The 20,132-nt window shown below is 54.1% G+C and overlaps 1 protein-coding gene across 1 annotated transcript in view; it reads left to right on the forward strand.

Annotated features, from left to right (window-relative positions):
* NTNG2 (netrin G2) overlaps positions 1-20,132 on the forward strand; it is a 65,712-nt gene that overhangs the window by 13,879 nt on the left and 31,701 nt on the right. The window contains exon 3 of the mRNA XM_077147307.1: positions 14,174-14,817. Coding sequence (XP_077003422.1) covers positions 14,174-14,817 — 644 coding nt within the window. The remainder of the gene's footprint in view (positions 1-14,173; positions 14,818-20,132) is intronic.

A 20,132-nucleotide genomic window follows, 5' to 3' on the forward strand; every position in this document is an offset into this window, starting at 1 on the left:
AGCAGGGTACCGAGATGTACCCTCTAGGCCAGTGTGGCTCTGAGGCCAGTGCACTGGCTTCCTAGCCTGCTCAGGTGAGCTCTCACCTGTGACCCGGAATGCCCATAAGCCCTGGTCCCCCCTGACGTGCTAGCGGCAGTGAAAGGTGGGCAGGAAGGGGTTGTTCTATGAAAGGCCCCCCAGCCCCCAATCGGCTCAGAGTCGGCAGGTGCTAGCACTTCTTCAACGTGCCTGATGTCATGGGTTTGGCTGCCATTTCCCAAGGTCTCGCTGCGTGCCCAGCTGAGACAGGTAGCATTACAGATGAGGAAAGGGAGGCTTGAGAGGTTTACACAGACAGTGACAAGGCCAGGGTCTGTCTCCAGGGCCTTGACCACTGTGCATTCCTGCCTTACTCTGTAACACAGAAGTCCGGGTGGCCGTCCTGACAGGGGAGTTGGAGGGGACGTGCAGTCTCGCCGTGTGGCCACAGAGGGCAACCTACCCACTCAGGTCTTGTTGGTAGCAAGAAATTGAACTAATGACGTTTCTAGTCCTCTCCAGATCTAAAACTCAGGAGTTCCAGAACTGCGGCTCCAATGTAAAGGGGCTCAGGCCCCGTCGTCAAGGCTTTGAGGATCTGACATCCTTCTACCTTAGCATGGCTGGTTTCGGGTCCTTCAGGGACCATTTGCAACCTCCTGTGCCCCTTATTCCATCTTCCTCCTGTGCCCAAGTCATTTGTCCACTTTACTCCAAAAGTCGGCCAGGGAAATAAAAGGAAATGAAATGTGACCAAGGCATTTTCCCTCCGTCTTCGTGGGTGTCTGTTGTTGGCCAAAAGATGAAAGGGAGGCCACTGAGAGACGGGGCCTGCAGGTAACCCTCAGAACTCCCACCAACTGTGCAGGGCCCTCCCTCTGCCACCGGCCTGCGGAACGCGAATGGTGTCCATTTGTGGGATCGCAGGATCTTGGCATGTCCCTCTGGGGAGTCAGAAATTGCCAAAAGTGGGTGGAGCAGGAGGGAAAGTCGGTCATCCAAGGGCACTTTGTCTCTGTCCCCATCTCCATCCCAAGCAGCAGCCAAACCTTTCATCAAGCAGCTCTGAGGCTGGCATGGTACTGGGTCCTGGGCCCCGGGGAACAGGCTCCCCTCTGGATTGGCTGCCAGGAGTTGGGTGACCTCAAGCAAGTCTCTTTCCCCTTCTGAGTCTACCTTTGCACCTTTCTGCAAGATGAGAGGTCCTGGGTGTCCAACCTCAGAGTCCCACTGCATCCTCCACTTCTGCTTCTGGCCTTCGTGATGTTCAAACTGGAGAGGGAGCCAGGAGATAGAGGGGTGGGGAGAGAGAAAAGGGTAGTGACCTCTCAGGCATCCAGGAAGGCTCACCTGGGAACAAATAAAGGCAGGAGACCCATCCACATTTCAGCAGCGAAACACCAGAGCAGGACCTCCTAACTTTTGGGAGTCACAGCTCTCTCTGAGAACTCGTAGTCCTCTTCTTAGAACAATGTGCATGCACACATATGTGTAACTGTGGGACACACACACACGCACACACGAGCTTGCAAACACTTGCAGGGACTTGAGCCCCTTTGCTCAAGCACAGTGCCTGGGAGAGTCCTGCTCTTAAGCTCAGAAAAATCAGAGTTTATCTTTGTATAACTGACTGCTCCTACTGTCTGAGGGTTTTCTGTATTCCACATCCTCTTCCTCCTCCTCAGAGTAGCAGCAGCTAACATTTATTGAGTACCTACTGCATACTAAACACTGTTCTCAACACTTAACCTAAACTAGCCCTCACAGCAGGCACGTGGTAGATGCTATTATTATTCCCATCTCAAATGTGAAGTTCAGAGAGACTAAGCCACTTGCCCATAGTCAAACAGCTTTAAGCAGAGGAGCTTGGAATTCCTATTCGGGGTTGCTTAGACCCAGTGGCTGGGCTCCTAACCAGGCCACTTAGCTAACGGGAGGCCCTCTGAGTATCTCCGAAAGTGCCGTTGTCATCCGTGTGCGTGTGCGTGTGCGTGTGCATGCCAGTGTACCGGGCCAGCATGCTGCTCCCATCAGCCTCTCCTCCCCAGCACACCCTGACAGCCTGGAGGAAGGAGGGCAGAGGAGGAGTGACAGTGGCATTCACCCACCCCCTCTGCCCTTCGAGACATGACGGAGTCTGCTAATCCACTTATTTGATAATTCACTGATTTCATGTCTGTTTGGCAGCGAACATGCTCCTACGCACCGGCTCCGGGGAAGGTGCCTGGAAGAATCCAATCCATTTTCTGGCGAAGGAGTGGGGAAAAATATATACACCCAACAATGGACAATAATGGACCTAAAAATAGAAGGGGGAGGGGAGCAGGGGGGAGGGGGAGGGGGGGTCCCGGCACCGGGTTCCAGGCCTGGCTGCCTGGCATGAGGGCAGCCCTCCCTTTCTCACTCGGGTCCCTCTGGGCCTTGATTGCCTCTCAGCCTAGGGGAGAGGGAAGGGAAAGGAATCTGGGTGCACTCCCTGGCTACCGCAGCCCACCCAAATGGAGAAATATCCTAGCTCAGGGTCCCGAAGGCAGTGACCTCAACCTCGGTTGCACATTGCAGCCTTCTGGGAGCTGTGACCGGCCTAGTGCCCTGGAACTACCACCAGAAGGGTCTGAAATGGTTGGTCTGGTATGCAGAGTAGGCTGTGGGATTTTTCAAAGCTCTTCAGTGGCTTCTAATGTGAGAACCACTGCCTTAGATGAGAGGGGTCTCCATGGGAAAGAGGAGTTCGGATTTTGTGATTCTCGCCTCTTTCAGTTTAAACCTGGGGGCAGCCTCCTTGGAGACCCCAAGCCCAGGTGGGCAGCACACGGGTGCGACTCCAGAAGAAGCAGAAAAGACAGGGGCCGGGGAGCTGGACAGATACTTCCCTCTGCCAGGGACCTCGGTACGGCTCTGTACCATTATGTGAGTGAGTGGTTCTAACCCGGCTGCCCCTTGGAATGACCTGGAGAGCTTTTAACACTCCCTTTGCGTCCCAGACCAGCTACATCAGAGCCTCTGGGGGTGGGGCCGAATATCAGTGTTTATTAAAACCCCCCAGGTGCTCCCAGTGGACACCCAAGTTTGAGAACCACTGATTTAAGTCTTTCGGAGGACTGTAACAGATGCATTCCAACCTTATGCGTCTTGGTTTTGCTTTTAATTCAAAGACCAGAGAGGGAGAGAATTCCACAGTCTTTGCTCTCAGAATCCTTTCTTGTATCTGAGCTGCGGCTACTCCCTGTGCTGTGTGTGTGTGTCATCCTCTTTGTGGGTTCCAGGGAGTGAGGAGTGCCGGCTGCGGGGGGTTGGGGGAGGCTCCCTCCAACCTGCTCACCCTTTGTTACTGGTTCTTAGGTTTGTCTTAACCTCTCCTCCTGGAAGGAAGCTGGCTGGGCAGAGTCAGGGCTTTCTCTGGAGCTGCTAAATGTCAAGGCCGCCCGTCTGGCTCCTGGCCTCCCCTTTGGCCTTATCTCCTGCTCTTCCTACCAAGCTTTTGGCCCAGACAAATGCATTAACCCATCCCTCCCTGTAACATTTTGCAGGTCTGGTCTGGTCCTTTGCTCATTCCCTCCATCTTGTGCACCCTCCTCCCAGCCTGGTGGAATTTCCCTCCACCTGTCGGTATCTGAACTGTCCACCCATCCGACTGGGCCCAGCTGAAACCCCACCTCCCTGGGGAAGCTGTCCTGACCACCCAGCCGGATCCCCTCCAGCGATCGTTGTCTGCTGTGCACGGGTGGTCACAGCAGAGTGGCCAGCGTTCCTTCGGAACAGTCCAGGTGCCTGGGCTACAGATGTGTCCCGGGGTGGGGGGAAGCTGAGCTTCTGGGGACCTCGGTTCCCTATTATAAAGTGGGGAGGGTGGTGCTCACCGGCCCTCACCACAGCACTGATGCCTTTCCTCGGATCAATCACAACAGGCTTCCAAACCTGAGCAGGCATCTGAATCCGAGGTTTTGGTGAGTGGGTGGCTTTCAATAGGACCCCCTCCATCACCGCTACTGGTAGGCAGCCAGGCCTGGGAGCTGCTTCTCCAGGGCTGCTTGGCCCACAAAGGATATTCAGATATAGCTGATGAACCCGGAGTGAGTAAATGAATGAAACCTTTCCAGCCCAGCCTGCTGCCCCATCCTCACTGAAGGCTTCAGCTACACGTGGTGCAACTGCCCAGAGGTGCCCAGGTGTGGGGCAGACCCAGTGACTCCTTACGCTCCCCCTGCCCCAGCCACCTCTTAGCTTCTCAGAGAGCAGCAAGAAGAAGCCCTGGGGGCTGTCCGAGTGGAGACCCCCGAGGAGGGGGACGCTCAGCGAGCCCTCCCGCAGCCCCTTGCATGTGCCCGGCACACCTCTGCCTGCCCGGAGCTCACGGTGGGGGGGGGGGGGGGCACAGAGACCACGCACATGACAAGCTCCAAATGACCCGTGAAGGGAAACTGTGATCAAGGGCTGCCTGGGGTGGGGGTGGGGGGCGGTGGTCAGGGCTGCCTCCCAGGAGGAAGGGAGGGTCAAGCAGAGACCTGCCACGGGCTGGAGAGGCGAGTCTCCATTGTGGAAGCTGGGAGAGGGGTGGAGGGCAGGTGTCAGAAAGGAAGGCGCCAGAGGCCAGAGAGTAGAGGACAGGGCAGCACAGGCGGGAAGTGGGGTGGGGGAGGTGGGCAGAGCCAGGACCAGGACTTGGAACTACATCTGAAGGAGGCGGGGGAGCCACGTCAGATTGAGGTTTTGTAAAGACAGCAGTGGCGGGGCTGGGGGCCGGCAGGGCAGGGGCGGGCAGAAGGGGAAAACCTGGGGAGCGGGCTGCTTCGACTGGACTCCGACCTCACTCCTTCTTGGATCCTTCCCTTTTCAGTCGATGTCTTCCCCACCAGCCCTTGGCCCCTGAAAGGTACCGGCCAAGGCCCTGCTGTTCTGCGCCAAGAGCTACGCGAACTACCTAACTCTCCCAGGAAGGAGGAGAGGGGCTCTGACAAGGCCCCAGGGACCTCAGGGAAGGGCAGGGAAGCTGCCCTGCCTGTGCCAGCCGAGCCCCCTGGGAGGGGACACGCACTGCCCTGTCCCTCCTCCCCCCTCCCCCCACCAGCATTTAAATCTTCCACGCCACTTTTTTTCTCCTCCATGATAAAATATTCATGTCAGCAGAGCAGGCCCTCTTTGCGAAAGCTGCATGTGTTTAGCTTATGCTTTGCACAAGCTTTTAAAGAGCAAGACTCTTTTCCTACTCTCTAAGCATTTTCTAAGTCCTGAATCAATAATGCACTTTACTGGGCTTCTCTAGATGCAGCTTTTCTCTTCCTCTCTGTACCCTTCCCCCCACCCCAGCTCCCCCCTTTTCCCTTCCTCCCTCCCTCCCTCCCTCCCTCTTATTTTCTTTTTAAAAAATTATTAAATAAAGGTGCCGAGCTGTTCGGGTAGCAGGCGCAGCCTGGTGTGGTAGGTGGGGGTGGGCAGGAAGGGCAGAGAGAAGCTGGGGCAGCTGCCAGGCAGGCGCTCCCTGGGTGAACAGGTTGGGCCTGTGTGCACTGGGGGGAGGAGGGGAGGCAGTGGCTCCGAAGTCGAGCTGCCCCTGGAGGGGGAGTGCTGGAGGGTCGCTGAGCTCCTGGAATGGGGGCGGGAGAGGCTTGGGCTGTTCCCAACCTCCTTGCTCTTTTCCTGATCAATTAGAAAATGTTTATAGCGTTACCAAAGAGAAAACAGGACCAAATGTAAAAGAAAAGGTCCTGGAATAAAGAAATGAGGTGAGTGCAAGCCAAAATACATTGTTAAACTTTCTAGGGAGCAAACTCTGCAGTGTGGCTATCTTACTTTTGTAGTACCGGGTCCCCTGTCAAAGGGATATGCAAATGGAAGGGGAGACATCCCCTGTGTGAGATAGATGCCCATCTGTGTCTGGTTAGTTATGTGGGTACCAGGCAAGCGGCGCGGGGTACAGCACTCGGCTGTGGGAGGCCACAGGGATTGCACAGGCACTGCTCAGCTGGGATAGAATTTCCCACCCCAAACATTTATAGAAATCTGGCTGTGGGAAGAATTCACAGAAGCCCAGGGCAAAGCAGTATCTATCCTTTTTTATTTTTTAAGGATACAATTTTTTAAGTTGCTGGAGAGATTAACCCTTGTGTAGCCAGAGCTTTGGCAACGCTCCTCCCCTCATACCCCCACCTGACTGTTTAGCTGCTGGAGGAAATCAGCTGTTGTGGGTTTGTCAGTGACCATGCTTATGGCAAGCAGCGGATTCCCATGCAGCATATTTTGTCCTTGCCCCCCTGACCTTGGCTTCCTAACTGACCTTGTTCTGGACAGCTCGTCTGCTGGGGCAGCCTGATATCCGAGGTTGTAGAAAAGGTGCTGGTTGGGTCTGCTGGGGAAGCCTGAGTTGAGACAAGGAGGCCTGAGGAGCTGGGGCTGTCTGCCGGTCTGGTATGCCCAAAAGTAGACAGAAGGACGTCCATGTACTTCAGCCATCTGCTTCCTACTTCCTCCACTATCCACACATTCCTACCTGGGTGGTGCCGGGTAGGCTGCTTAACCTCTTTGAGCCTCGGCCTCCTCACTGGGGCAGTAACAATCAGCAGGGTAGGAGGGAAAGTACATTGCACTGCACTGAGCCTGGCTCATAATAAGTGCTCGACAGACATTATCATTATATACAATTTGGGTGTAGAGTGGGCCCCACTCAATTTGGAAATATTTAACAAATGCTACTCTGTGCAAACAACTGTTGGGGAGTGTGGTGCAATGAAAGGCCGTGAGCACTCTTAGAGTTCCATCTTAGTCACAGAAGGTTCTAGAAGGATAAGTTGTGGGCAGGATTGAAACGATGGGTTTAACGCTCTCTTTCCTCCCAAACAATTTAGGGGAACTGGAGCAGTGTGGAAAGCGGCTCTTAGTCATGTAAGAACTGCGATGCCTTTTCTCTAATTCTGCTCTGGCCAGGGCAGGCTCAGGGGATAGCCCGAGCAGCCAGGCTGGCCTGAGATTCTGGGTGTCAGGAGGACTCTTACCCAGGAGATGGCCATCATGGCCTGTTCAGGGGCAGCTTCAGAGGGCGGGGCGAGCTCATCCCCAGGATGAGTGAGCCCTGGGGAAGAAGCCCTGCCCCTGCTCACCTGCCTTCCCCTGGCTGAGCAATTGCTGGGGGCTGGGAGAAAAATTGCTCGAACTAGAACAAAAAAGCCTCCCTGACCAGACGCAGCTCCTGCCTTGAGATGCCGGCAGGGCAGGCCAGGTCGGTTTCCGCTGATTCACCAGCAGGGAAGAAATGCCTCTTGTACCCTCCTGGCTGGCCAGGGGGTGACCTTGCTGCTGTTTTGGTGCTTTTGCTTGAAAAGAAAAAGAAGCCGAAAAAGGAAGGGGAAAGAAGCACACAGAGGGAAAGTAGAGGCGGGGAGAGAGCAAGAGGGAGAAGGATCAATGAAACCGCAGAAGGAGAATGAGAGGGAGAGAGAGGGAGTGACAGCTAAGGGAGGGGGAGAGAGTTAGAGACTTCAGGGCAGCTAGAATTAGAGTCGGCTCCGAACAGATTCTCCGTTTCCGCTTTGTTAATAATTTATCCCAGCTGCAACTTTTCTTACCAATAAATAGGAAATAATTTGTTAGGGAGAATTCCCCCAGCACCCTGGCTTTTCTCCCTGGAGTGTGGAGGAGGCATGGCCCCGTGCTCCTCCTCCAGAGAGGAGAGGCGTAAGGGACTAAGGAGAGTTTATAAGTTAGATTTGTAGGATGTAATAGCAGACGGGAGCTGGGCAACCCACACCTGCTCATTCATTTTATGAACGGGGAAACTGAGGCACAGAAAGGGCAGGGACCATGCCTAAGGTCACACCGGGGCAGGGTGTGAGTCCCCCACGCGTGACCCCATGGGTTGGGGTACTTATAACTAATGTACACCCCAGGCTGGAAGAGTTTCTCCCAAAGTCCAGAAGCTGTGGCCAGGGCAGGAGGGGAGGACAGGCTCGGTTGCCTTGTTCCGCTCCCCCCACCTTCCCCCCCACCTCCCCTCCCCCCACCCCGAGTCTTTTTCTGTAAGAACAGGGGTTCGTGCTGCCAGGGCCTATCCCCTCAGCACCCCCCAGAACTCTCCAGTGATAGAGGTACTCCAAGTGGCTCCCCTCACTGCCTCAAGCCCAGGTCGTCTCCTTGGCAGCCCCCCACCCCACCCCCGCCACCCATCTTGGACGCAGCAGCTGCCTCCAGCCCCCGCTGAGGTTGACAGGGCTGAGGATGAGACGGGTTCAGTTGGCAACCTGGCAGACAGGTTCAAAAAAAAAAAAAATCTGTCATCTGCTAAACTGTTCCCCAGGTCTGCCCACACGGCTCCGTGGCAGAGCGATGGGTTTGTCTGGCTCCCGGGTGGAACCAGAGTCTGCAGAAGAGTGGCACAGGGCTGGGGGCGGGCGCGCCCTTTCCCTTTGGGGTGAAGGACACATTTTCCCCACGTCTCAGATCCTGGGCTCAAAGGCAGATGCCCTGGACTCTTATTCCACCTTGGCCACTGAGCACCTGCTTGGCCTTGAGAGGTTGTTCAGCCTGTCCGAGCCTCGCTCTCCTCACTTGTAAAATGTAAATAAAATGGTCCCATCTTCAAGGATCACCGTGAGAATCCACCGGGATAACGCACGTGCAGTGCTCGGCCCAGGGCTGGGCATGGAGGAAGGGCTCCACCCGTGGCAGGTCTTACTGCAGCTCAAGTCACGACCCGGATGAAGGGCATGATGTTCTCCCTACATCTATAAACCCAGAGGCCCACCACAAGCACTACACAAGGGGCTTTCCACGTGTCAGGTAATGTAATTCTTACTACCCTGTGACGTCTATGTGTTCAACCTCACCGGACTTTCATTCATTCAGTAAAAATTTACTGAGTCCTGATGGAGTCCCCATGGAGTGCTAGTACTGGGGCTGCAGTGGGAATGGAAGCAGCAAGATCGCTGCCCTCATGGGGTTACCTTCCAGTTGAGAAACTGAGGCTCCCAGAAGTTGAGTGACTCACCTAGGCTCTGGCAGGCCATCGGGCAAAATGATCGAAACCCAGCAATGATGATGCACAGTGACGGAGCTTCTGTCCTACAGGTTTGGGTTGCAAGGCCAATCCCTATAAAATTGTTTATTCCTCTTCTCGAGACTTGGTTACAATCCCAATGGGTGCCCCTCCATGAGCTCCTGGGTTAGCAGCCTGGCGGTCCAAACAGCCAGGCTTCCCACAGGCACGGTTAACGCTGTCCCTGCTAATAGTTCACTTTCTCATTCAATTATATTTTTTGCCTGCAGCTTGTCCACGGTGTTTACAACCTGGCCTCTGACTCCAACTGTACTCTTTGCACAGAAAATAACATAAAAGCAAAACCATTTAAGAGACCGTAACAAGGTTTGAAAAGCATGCTATGAAATGGTTTCTCTGTAGAATATTTCATGCCAGGCACCTCCACCTTAGTGTCTAAGTCCCAACGCAGACCTCTGGGGCTGTTGGTCCAGGCAGGCTGCCTGGGCTATGGCTTCCTTCCATTCATCCTGCACCCCTTACCTTCTCCCTTCTAACTATGCTGCCTAACCTTTTAGGTGATTTACCTCTGTGTGTCCATAGAGATGGGCAAATCACAGATAGGATGGGTTCCATTTCCCCCAAGATTTCCCAAGCCCGGGTCCTATGGGGTTCGGGAGAAACGGCATGGAGCCAGCATCAGCTCCTCGTCCGTGCAGTGGTGATGACCCATCCCCGTGGATGTGGTGAGGAGTGGGTGTGAAGTGCCCAGCCCAGCTCTGGCACGTGGTTGGCACTCAATGAATAGGATTATTACACTCTTCCAAGCCAGCTGTCCCCAAGGCGGTCTGTGTCGTGAAGTTCTCAGCTTTACCAGTAATGAGCCTTGCGGCTTCAGCTTCATTTCTCCCTCCCTCAGAAGATTACTGGGAAAATCCTCAAGCTAATGTGTGTGAGGTTGCTGTTCAGTAATGTTCACTATATTCAGAGACATTTTCTAGGCATTTCACATACATTATCTCACATGATTTTTGGACGAGAAAATAGAGGCTCAGAGAGGCAAAGCAACTTTTGTAAGGTCACACAGCCATAAGGGATGGAAGAGAGATTGAATCCTAGGAATTTTGGACCCCAGAATAAGGTTACTAACTGGGGAGATGGAATGATATGAACCACATGGATTTATATGGAAAATGTGTGTTGCAGCATTTTTCTGGAGTAAGTTCTAAGGCTTTTTATCAGAGACAGGACTTTTTTTTACAAGCCATAAAATGTTTAAAAAACAATGTATGTTTTCTATATATCAAAGGTTGGCTTTGGTATCATTTTCAAAGGTAGGACGTGTGCCTGAAACATCCCTAACTTATTCTCCTTGGTATTGGACCACTTTATCTTGACTGCTGTTTTCATTATTGCTTTATCTGATCTCATGGAGAACAGTGTAAATGTGCAAACCAAGAGGGCTGGCGAGCGCCTGCCTGCCCACCTCTGATGGGGTGAAGCCCCCCGCCAGGGCCCCCATCCCTCACACTCGCTGCCATCAGCTGTCAGCGCAGCACTTGAGGTGGGGTAGGTTTAAGTAAATCGGGCTTCTAATCCCAAACTCAATCCTTGGAATTCTCCCTAGCGAAGAACAGGAGAGCGAGAGTGTGAGCAAATGGGACGTTTGGAAAGGCCAGTTGGTTTAGCATTGACGGTGGCTTCGGCAAGGAGACACAGTCAGTCTCCCACAAACATGTAAGTGATTAAATGGAATTCCAAGCTCTTGGAATATGGGGGGGGGGGGGGGGAGATGGTAAGAGGAAGAGAAATGGGACAGAGAGAAAGAAAAACAGAGAGAAAGAGAGAACTGAGTTGGCGATGGCTTGGGATTTCTTTATTGTACTCGCTGTTGATTGAGCCTGCTCTGCAGCAGGCATGGGGCTGCTAAATACACAGGCTGATTCATTAGCTTCTGACCATCTGCTTCCCGAGCCGGGGCTGGGGGCCTGTGCAGGCTGCAGGTTAGGGCAGCAGGGTCTTGGCAGCCAGGCTGGGATCCCCGCCCCCTGGCAGAGCTGGCCATGTCAGTCCTCGCAGTCACAGACAGGTTGGGTGCAGCTGAGGGCTGGGGGGGATCCTATGAGGACCCCAGCCCCAGGGGTACGTGGTGGGGACCAAGAGGCTGAGCGCGGTTGGAGAAGGTAAGGCAGAGAGACAAAGGGAAGCCAGGGAAAAGACCATGTGTTGGGCTCGCAGCAGTTGGGTGTTGATGGAAATACTATCAACATGTACTATGAGCTACATTAATATTAATATAATTATATTAATAATTAGTATAATGATAATAATAATAAACTAGGATTTAGTGAGCTGTTAGCTAGGCCCAGACCCCATATGGAATCTTCACTGCCCTGTCCTAGATAAGCAACTTTGTAATTGTTCTAGTTTGCTAGCTGCTGGAATGCAATATACCAGGAATGGAATGGCCTTTTAAAAGGAGAATTTAATAAGTTCCTAGTTTACAGTTCTAAGGCCAAGAAAATGTCCCGATTAAAACAAGTCTATAGAAATGTCCAATCTAAGGCATCCAGGGAAAGATACCTTGGTTCGAGTAGGCCAAGGAAGTTCAGTGTTTCTCATCTGGAAGGGCACATGGTGAGCATGGCGTCATCTGCTAGCTTCTTCTCCTGGCTTCCTGTTTCATGAAGCTCCCTGGGAGGCGTTTTCCTTCTTCATCTCCAAAGGTGGCTGGCTAGTGGACTCTCTGCTTTGTGGTGCTGCATCATTCTCTGCTCTCTCCGAATCTCCATTCTCCAAAATGTTTCCTCTTTTATAGGATTCCAGTAAACTAATTAAGACCCACATAGAATGGGTGGAGACATGTCTCTATCTAATCAAGTTTAATACCCACATTGATTGAGTTATATCTCCATGGACATGACCCAATCATGTTTCCAACCTATAGTGCTGAATAGGGATTAAGAGAAATAGTTGCTCCCACATGATTGCTTAGGATTAAATCATGGCTTTTCTAGGGTACACAAATCCTTTCAAACCAGCACAGTGACCATTGCAGTGAACTGGGTTCAAAGATTGAGCCAGGCGGGAAGGCTTCCTGGAGGAGGCTAATGGGGAGGATTCTAAACACTGGAGGAGGGAGAGTGGCCACAGAAGCATAAGCTCAGAGGCAAGAAAATGAGCTAAGCAGCAGGGGAAAGGGCACAGCTGTCAATGTCTGGGTTGAGAGGGGTGCTTGCCAGATGGGTAAGGCAGGGTGGAGACACCTGGTGGGTGCCAGCATGCCGAGAAAGCAGGGTAGTTGGGAAGGGCTCCCGAGAAAGCCTCTGGGGAAATTATCAAAAACCCACAACTTGATCCACTCCGTCCCTCTTTTGCTCACACGGGATGAGGTTCCAAAGGGCAGTAGAGAAAGGGGGAACTGGGATAGAGGGAAGGAGGACAAACCTGCCTGGGCACAAGCTACACCCTCCTGCCACCACCATTCAAGTACGAGCTCTTGCGGCATCTGCCCAGCATTCCTCCTCCCCGAATGTCATAACCAGAGCTCAGGCTGCTGCGGGTGCAGAGAGGCCTTGACTGATGACTGGAGAGGGAGCTTACAGGAGGCCTGCCTTCCTCTTGTCACCAGGTCTTGCCTCCTCTGGGTCATCCCCATGGGGTTTATCTCAGCTCTCTTCATTCAGGGTGGCACCTCACGGCAGGGCCATGACTTGCCCAGGGTCACACAGATGGGGTGTCAGGAAGCTGAGCCAGTCTTCCTGCCTGCTGCAGATATGTGAGCACACCAGCGCTGCAGGATACCACTGAGGCTGTCCAGGGCAGAAGCAGGCTCACCCTCCAAAATACCGTTTAATTTCAACAAGGCCCTGGGCACGTCTTGTCCCTCCCTGGGCCTCAGTTTCCATATCTGTACGATGAGGCATTGGACTCACTAGTACCCCTTCTACCCCAAGACTTGCAGGCCCCATGAATGGGTGAGGGCTGGGCCAGGTGAGGGGATGAAGGTGATGCCACAGGGGACCGAGGTCAAAGCTATTTTGGTCAAGGAGGGCTTTGTGGAACCTGCCTCTGTAACCCCAGGATCAGCTCTGCTCACCAAGAAGCCCTCAGCAGCCTGGAACTTGTCCTCCAGTAAAGCAGATCAAAGCCAACGGCCTGAGCCCAGCTGCAGTGACGCAGCGGGGCTGAATTGGGGGTGCTGGGTCAGCCCCTCAGAAGGTAATGCACCCACTTCCCCCCTGGGGAGCCAAACAGCTCATTTTAGAGCAAGAGGTTTTAACTCATATTCAAGCCATTTGAACAAACCAGAGACCTGAAATATTCATCAAAAAGGGCTGCAAGTGGTCTGGATGCTGTGTGGTTGTTGGTGACATTTTCAGGCCTCTGGATTGAGTTTGCAGACGCAGAGAAGGGAGGGGCACCAAGGAGGCAGACACGCATGCTGGGGTGGGGGTGGGGTGCAGGGAAAGGCATGGCCGTTGGGCTTGGCCTTCCACAGGCCTGGGGGTGGCTCCCAGCTCCTCCCAGCTGGTACCCGGAGCAAGTGACTCCATCTCCCCCAGCTCAAGTTCTTCATCTCAAACAGTGAGATAATACACCTAGTCTGTGATTGGAGACGGGATCATAAATGGGAGGGAAATGAGATGATAAAGCCCTGAGTGCATTTAAAGGATCAGGGAAGGCGTCTCAGTGTAGGCAATGTTTAAAGAGTCAAGAACACGAGCAGAGTGGAAGGGCACATCAAGGGGGAGGAATGCCATCTGCAAAGGCTCGGGGCACAGGCAAGCCTCAGGTGTGGTGGGAGGAGGGCATGCTGGGGTCCATGTATGAAGAAATTAGGACTTTACCCTACAGGCCATGGAAAGCCACGTGGGAACTTTGAAACAAGAGTCAAACCATCCCTCTCTATTGTCCGTCCTTGGAAGAGGGACAGTATGGGTTTTCTCAGGAAGCCTTAGGGTTACATCCCTTTCTGCACTGTGCAGATCAGTGGGGAAGTGGGTACAAATGAGCCACCCTGGGGGACTCTTGCTGATGCCCAGACATCAGAGCCCAAACTCCGCACCCCTGGGCAGACAGACACCCGGACATGTGCTTGGGCCCGACAGCGGGAAGGAGGCTCCCCCAGGCTCTCCAGAGCAGCCCCCGCCTACCCCCGCTTCCCTCCTCCTCTCCCTGCTGCAGGAAAACCCCTACCTGTGCAGCAACGAGTGCGACGCCTCCAACCCCGACCTGGCGCACCCGCCCCGGCTCATGTTCGACAAGGAGGACGAGGGCCTGGCCACCTACTGGCAGAGCGTCACGTGGAGTCGCTACCCCAGCCCCCTGGAGGCCAACATCACGCTGTCGTGGAACAAGAGCGTGGAGCTGACGGATGACGTGGTGGTGACCTTCGAGTACGGCCGGCCCACCGTCATGGTCCTGGAGAAGTCCCTGGACAACGGGCGCACGTGGCAGCCCTACCAGTTCTACGCGGAGGACTGCATGGAGGCGTTCAGCATGCCCGCCCGCCGCGCCCGGGACCTGTCGCCCACCAGCGCCCACCGGGTGCTCTGCACCGAGGAGTACTCGCGCTGGGCGGGCTCCAAGAAGGAGAAGCACGTGCGCTTCGAGGTGCGGGACCGCTTCGCCATCTTCGCTGGCCCCGACCTGCGCCGCATGGACAACCTCTACACGCGCCTGGAGAGCGCCAAGGGCCTCAAGGAGTTCTTCACCCTGACCGACCTGCGCCTGCGCCTGCTGCGCCCCGCGCTGGGCGGCACCTACGTGCAGCGGGAGAACCTTTATAAGTACTTCTACGCCATCTCCAACGTCGAGGTCATCGGCAGGTAAGGCCGGCGCGGGAACCCTCCCCCGCGGGCACAGGGCTGCCTGGGATGGCCGGGCGGCAGGGAGGAGATGCCCGGGTGTTTCCACGGAGGGAGGTGAGCGGGTGGATGGGGACGGTCCCCTGGGCCGCGTCTGGCCGCGGGGAGGCTGGGAGGCGTGGAGCGGCTGAAAGGGCTGGGCAGTGCGGGTCGGACTTGGGTAAAAGCCCGGTGTCCGTGGGCAGTAGGTTGTCTGACCCCGTGACTGGGCTTTAGAGAAGAACGTGTTTGGGGGACGCTTTTTGGGGGAGGCGAAGAACTGTCATAGGTGGTGAAAGCCGTCTTTGCATCTCAGGGACCACTTGGATTGTGAATGATTGCGTGGGTCTGCACTGACCTGGCTGTTTGTTCATTCGACAAATGATGCGCAGGTCTGCGGGGGCCGGGACTTTATCCCTGAGCCGTCTACCTTACAGCCTAGGCCACACTCAAGAGGGGAGTCAGGGGGTGGCCTGAGCAGAAGAATTATAGGGCAGTAGAGAGTAATGGAGGGTTTGTCCAGGTGTGGTCCCTGGACAAGCAGCAGCAGCATCACCTGGGGACTCTTTAGGAATGCTGATTCCCAGGCCATGTGCCTGACCTGCTGCACGAGCCCAGCCATCTGGGTTTTAACAAGGCCTCCAAGGGCTTCTGTTGCACACCCAAGTCTGAGAATCACTGGAGTAGTGGTCAGGCAGATGGGCTCTGGAGCCTGCTGGCCTCTTGCCCTGACCATGAGACCTTGGGCAGGTGCCCTTCTGTGCCTCAGTTTCCCCAACTGTAAAAGGGCATGAAAAGGACCAGCCCTCTCTCATCAGATCACAATGAAAGTTAAGTGAGTTAAGGTTGATGCCGCACTCAGAATGGTGCCTGACACGTAGTATGTGCAAAAACAGTGTTTGTTGAATTAAATAAATTCTGGTCTAAATGATGGAGCCAGAGGCTGTGGGAGGGTGAGGGAGGACGGAGTTGAGACCCAGGGGTGTTAGGGCAGAATCTAGGGCCAGAAACACAGGTTAGGCAGGTACGGGCAGGGGCTGAACCCAGTACCCAGCTGAAACAACACACCCTGGATGCATCGCCACAGCAGGGTCTAAATACTGCCCAGGTTTATAATTACCGAATTTGCTGCATGGTGTGTAAAGTATGATCTTATTTTTGTAAAATGCATACTATGCCTATACATATAATTTCTGTGTCTTGATAGATGTTGGAAAGAAGCTTATACAGGCCCAGGAGAATCACGTGAATGGGAAAAAGGCTAGAAACATGTTCATTAACCGCTAACGGTGGTTATCCTGGGAGTGGGGCTGGGCAGGGCAGCGTGGCGCTTTTGTTTTCAGCTTGTGTTAGCATTTTATTTTACTTTGGTGTACATGCATTCCATCTGGACCAGAGCAGAGATTCGTGAAGTAGGGGTCGGGGTCAAGCTGGGCAGGTTTCACATGGGCAAATGGGAGCGAGGCAGGTGCGCATGGCAGGGGCCGTGTTTCTGACACCCGTGTTTTCTAGGCCCACCACCATGTGGGGTATGTAAAATATGGACAGTTTTGGAAGCTCCTCGGTATATGGTGATCGCCTTGGGAGATGGGGTGAGCGATCCTGCGCCTATTAAGCCAAGCCCGTCACCTCCGCCTGCTGCCTGGGGGTGCAGTTGTTGGGTGGGTAGCAGGGCCTTCTTGCAGACCTCCTGGCTCAGCAGCTCTGAGCCGTGGGGTCGTGGCCCATTTTCCGACCCACCTTGGGCTGCTACGGGAGTCCCCTCATCTTCATGACTCCGGCAGAAGCTCCATCTTACACTTTTTCAGGCAGCTCATGTAGGTTCCTCATGTCTGGGTCAGCTGTGGGGTCCGGGCTGGGATGGTGACAGTCGACGCTTGGTGTTGCTCCTTCAATCCCAGCAGGTTGTCTCTCAGGAGGGGCCTGAGACACAGAAATGGGGCAGAACCTGCTCATGAAGAGACAAAGGGCCAGAGGGGACAAGAAAGAACTGCAATTCCTTAGCCTCACCTAAAGAAACATGGCTGTGCTCGTGCCAGGCGTCCTGAGTTAGATGCCACACCTCTGCTTGCCCTTTTTGGGCCTCAGTTTCCCTTCTGGAACACAAGGGATGAGGCATCCAGAAGCCCACGTCTCCCCTCTGAGGTGGTGGAGCAGTCCCTGCCTGGCGGCTCGCAGCTCCGCTTGGCACCCAGCCTCCGAGGGCGGCGGGGATTAGCCGTCATGGTGGTGGAAGTACGGCCATCAATTCGCAGATGAAGAAAGTACTCTTCCGACGGCTGGTTGGCAGGAAAGCGGCAACTTGGCCCCGTGGTTCATTAGGTCTGGTTAGATGGTTCACAAAGGGCTGTAACTCCCTTCTCTTCTCCTTCTAACATTCCCGGTGGGAAAGTCCAGCTGGTGCCGCAGAACCAAAGAGGCCCAGAGAATTCGGCAAAGGGAGATGTGGACCCAAGCAGACTGCTCCGTTTTCATGAGCAGACACCTGGGCACCCTGGGGATTCTGAGGTTCTGGGTTTTCAGACTGAAGTTATTCTGGGGGTTCCATCAGAATTTCATGATCCGGATACGTGGCTTCCCTGTGTGACCCACCAGCAATAATAGTGGATATTTATTGAATATTTGTTATAGACCAGGCGGTGTGCTAAGGGTTTCACCTGCACTACCTTATTTAATCACGAGTCATTCAATCCCTATGTTTGCCGTATGCCTAAGATCCCCCAAGCCATGGGTATAACATTGAGTGAGCCGAACCTGCCCCTGGCCCCATGGAGCTTTCTTTTTACAGGCACAAGTGGTCCCTTTGGTCTCACTTTGTCAGATGAGGAGGCTGAGGCTTGTCATGCAGGGAATGTTACTAAAATCATGCAGCTGAGCCCTGCAGCTAAGCATGGCCTATGCTTAAGTCAGTGGCAGCCCCTGAGCATTCTCTAATGAGGCGCTGGCCCCCATGGCATCCTCATTTCTAGTGCCAGCTCTGGGACCAAATTTTGGGCAGTGATTCTGCCTCGCTTGAGCTCAGGGAGTGTGTCTCATGTCCTGATCAAAGGGGGTGCTCCTCACCAGCCTCCCCCCAACCCCAAATCCAGAGTTCTTTGGTCCAGTGGTGCTCCCTGCTCCCATCACCAGTGTCACCTATTTCCAGCGCCGGGGGTGGGGGGGATGGGGGGTGGGGAACGGACCCAGAAGGCAGGAGGAGGCAGAAGCAAGGAGGCAGGGGCTGCTGGAGGGGAGGGGACACCAGAAAAGCTGGAGAAGTCCCAGGCCCTCCCAAGGACAAGGAACTAGTGCTTCAACCCAGGGGGTGAAAGGAGGAGAGAAAGAGAGCTGCAGCCTGCAGAGGGAAAAAGACGGGGCTGCAGGCTCAGGAAGAAACACGGCTGCCCGCACCGCTAGGGCCTTCTCCCAGGCTGGCCTCACCCCTGTTCCTGGAAGGCAGGAGGGAGGCGGGAGCTATTTTCTCCTTCCACAACGGGGAATCTCAGGTGTGGAGTGGCAGAGCAACTGGCTTTGCAATGAGCAGCGAATCTGGGGCGAAAGCAGGAGTCAATGAGGAATGAGATCATCCCTTTACGGTGTTTGGAGCTGGCGGACTCCCGGGCCCATCCCGCCCCCACCCTCTACAATGGTTAAGAGCAGCGAGGCCCAGACTTAATCCAGCATCAGAATCATATGGGAAAGCTTTATAAGATGACAGATTCCCAACCCCACCCTTACGAGCTTTGGAGTACATTCGGGGTAAGGTCCCGAGAGTTGTCTCTTTGCAAAACTCCCCAGGTGAGTCAGAGGGGTAGGAACCAGCAGGTGAGTTTGGGTTTGGGCGTTATTAGACTAATCAGGGTTTAAATCCTGGCTCTACCATGGATTAGCTGGATAACCTTAACCTGTCTGAATTTCAGTTTTCTTGTCTGCAGAATGCAAATAGTGGTAGTTCCTACTTCACCAGACTGTTGTAAGGATTCAAGGAAATAATGTATATTATGATCCCAGTATCCTGTTCCACTAACAAAATGGCAGGAGAGGGAAGAGAGAGAGGCACGGGGCATGGCTGCCTGGTTATAAGGCCAGTACTATCCCACCCCAAGGTGCTGCTGCTTAGAAAAGAGGTGTGGACACATGCTTTCTGAGCACGTGTGTGTGCAAACCCCAATGTCCTTAGGGGCCCGATAGATAATATATGGGTAAATAGACTGGCAAAGGCAATAGGGATTGGTGTGGTCTGTGGAGAAATGGAGGGAGCAAGCCCCTCCCAAAATGACAGACCAAATATTGCCTGGTCTTCCAATGTTGCCGAGAAGGCACATAGCGGATATCTATGTGGAATCTCTTGATTTTTAAAATATTGGCAACTACTTAAATGTTTTTGAAAGTCCTGTACCAATAAAACAAATCACACATATAGCCCAGTATAGCACGTGAGCTCCAGTGTGCCCCTCTGCTCTGGAATTTTCAGTGTCTTCTCGGAGCCGGGACACTAACCATATTCGTTATGTCCCCAGCAGGGTTGGCACCCTTCAGAGGGGAGCTGGCACCCTGGGAGCTGCGGCATGGGAAAATTCTGGCAGATAGCCTTGCCAGCCCTGCTTGCTCCAGGTCTCAGCAAATTCCTCCTCTCAGAAGCTCCAGAGGAAAGGAGGAGTGAGTTCCCTGTTCCTGGAGGTATTCAAGCCACACAGAGTAGCATTTGTGGGAGACCACAGAGAGAGGTCCTGGGTCCCAGATTAAAGCTGTTCTGTAGAGCAATAATAACCATTGGTTAATAAGAATAATAGCTACCACTTATTCCGTCTGTGTGACATGCCAGGCCTGGCATCTTCTCCTTTTCTCCCGGAGGAGACCTGCCACATCCCAGAGCCTGCAGGGACTGCAGGGCCCATCTGATCCCAGGGCTGCCCCCTCGCGGCCTCCAGGCTGCTCCGACTTCCTCTGGCTCCTCTGGGTTCTGGCTTCTCTTTCTTGGGCTGCTCCCCGTCCCTGGTTTTCTCCTCCCTTGGTCCCCACCCCTTTGATGCCTGCTTGTCCTCTTCCGTAAATGTCCTGTCCCTATTGATCAGTCAGTAACCGGAGATGGACGGAACTCAGGACAAAAATAGAAACAGCAGGAGGGGGGGAAACCTTTGGTTTGTGCGTGTGAGTGTGAAAGGCAGGATGGGGAGTGGGGAGGGAGGAAATAGAGAGAGAAGGCGTCCTTTTCACTTACTGTATTTGTATAGCCAACCCTCCCTCTGGTCTCTTCCTCAGCTGTTCTACAGGGAAGACGGGGTGAGGAGGGAATTATGTGACACTACTATTCTGCT

Source organism: Tamandua tetradactyla, chromosome 2 (genome assembly GCF_023851605.1).
Source record: "Tamandua tetradactyla isolate mTamTet1 chromosome 2, mTamTet1.pri, whole genome shotgun sequence".
In the NCBI taxonomy this organism is placed as follows: domain Eukaryota; kingdom Metazoa; phylum Chordata; class Mammalia; order Pilosa; family Myrmecophagidae; genus Tamandua; species Tamandua tetradactyla.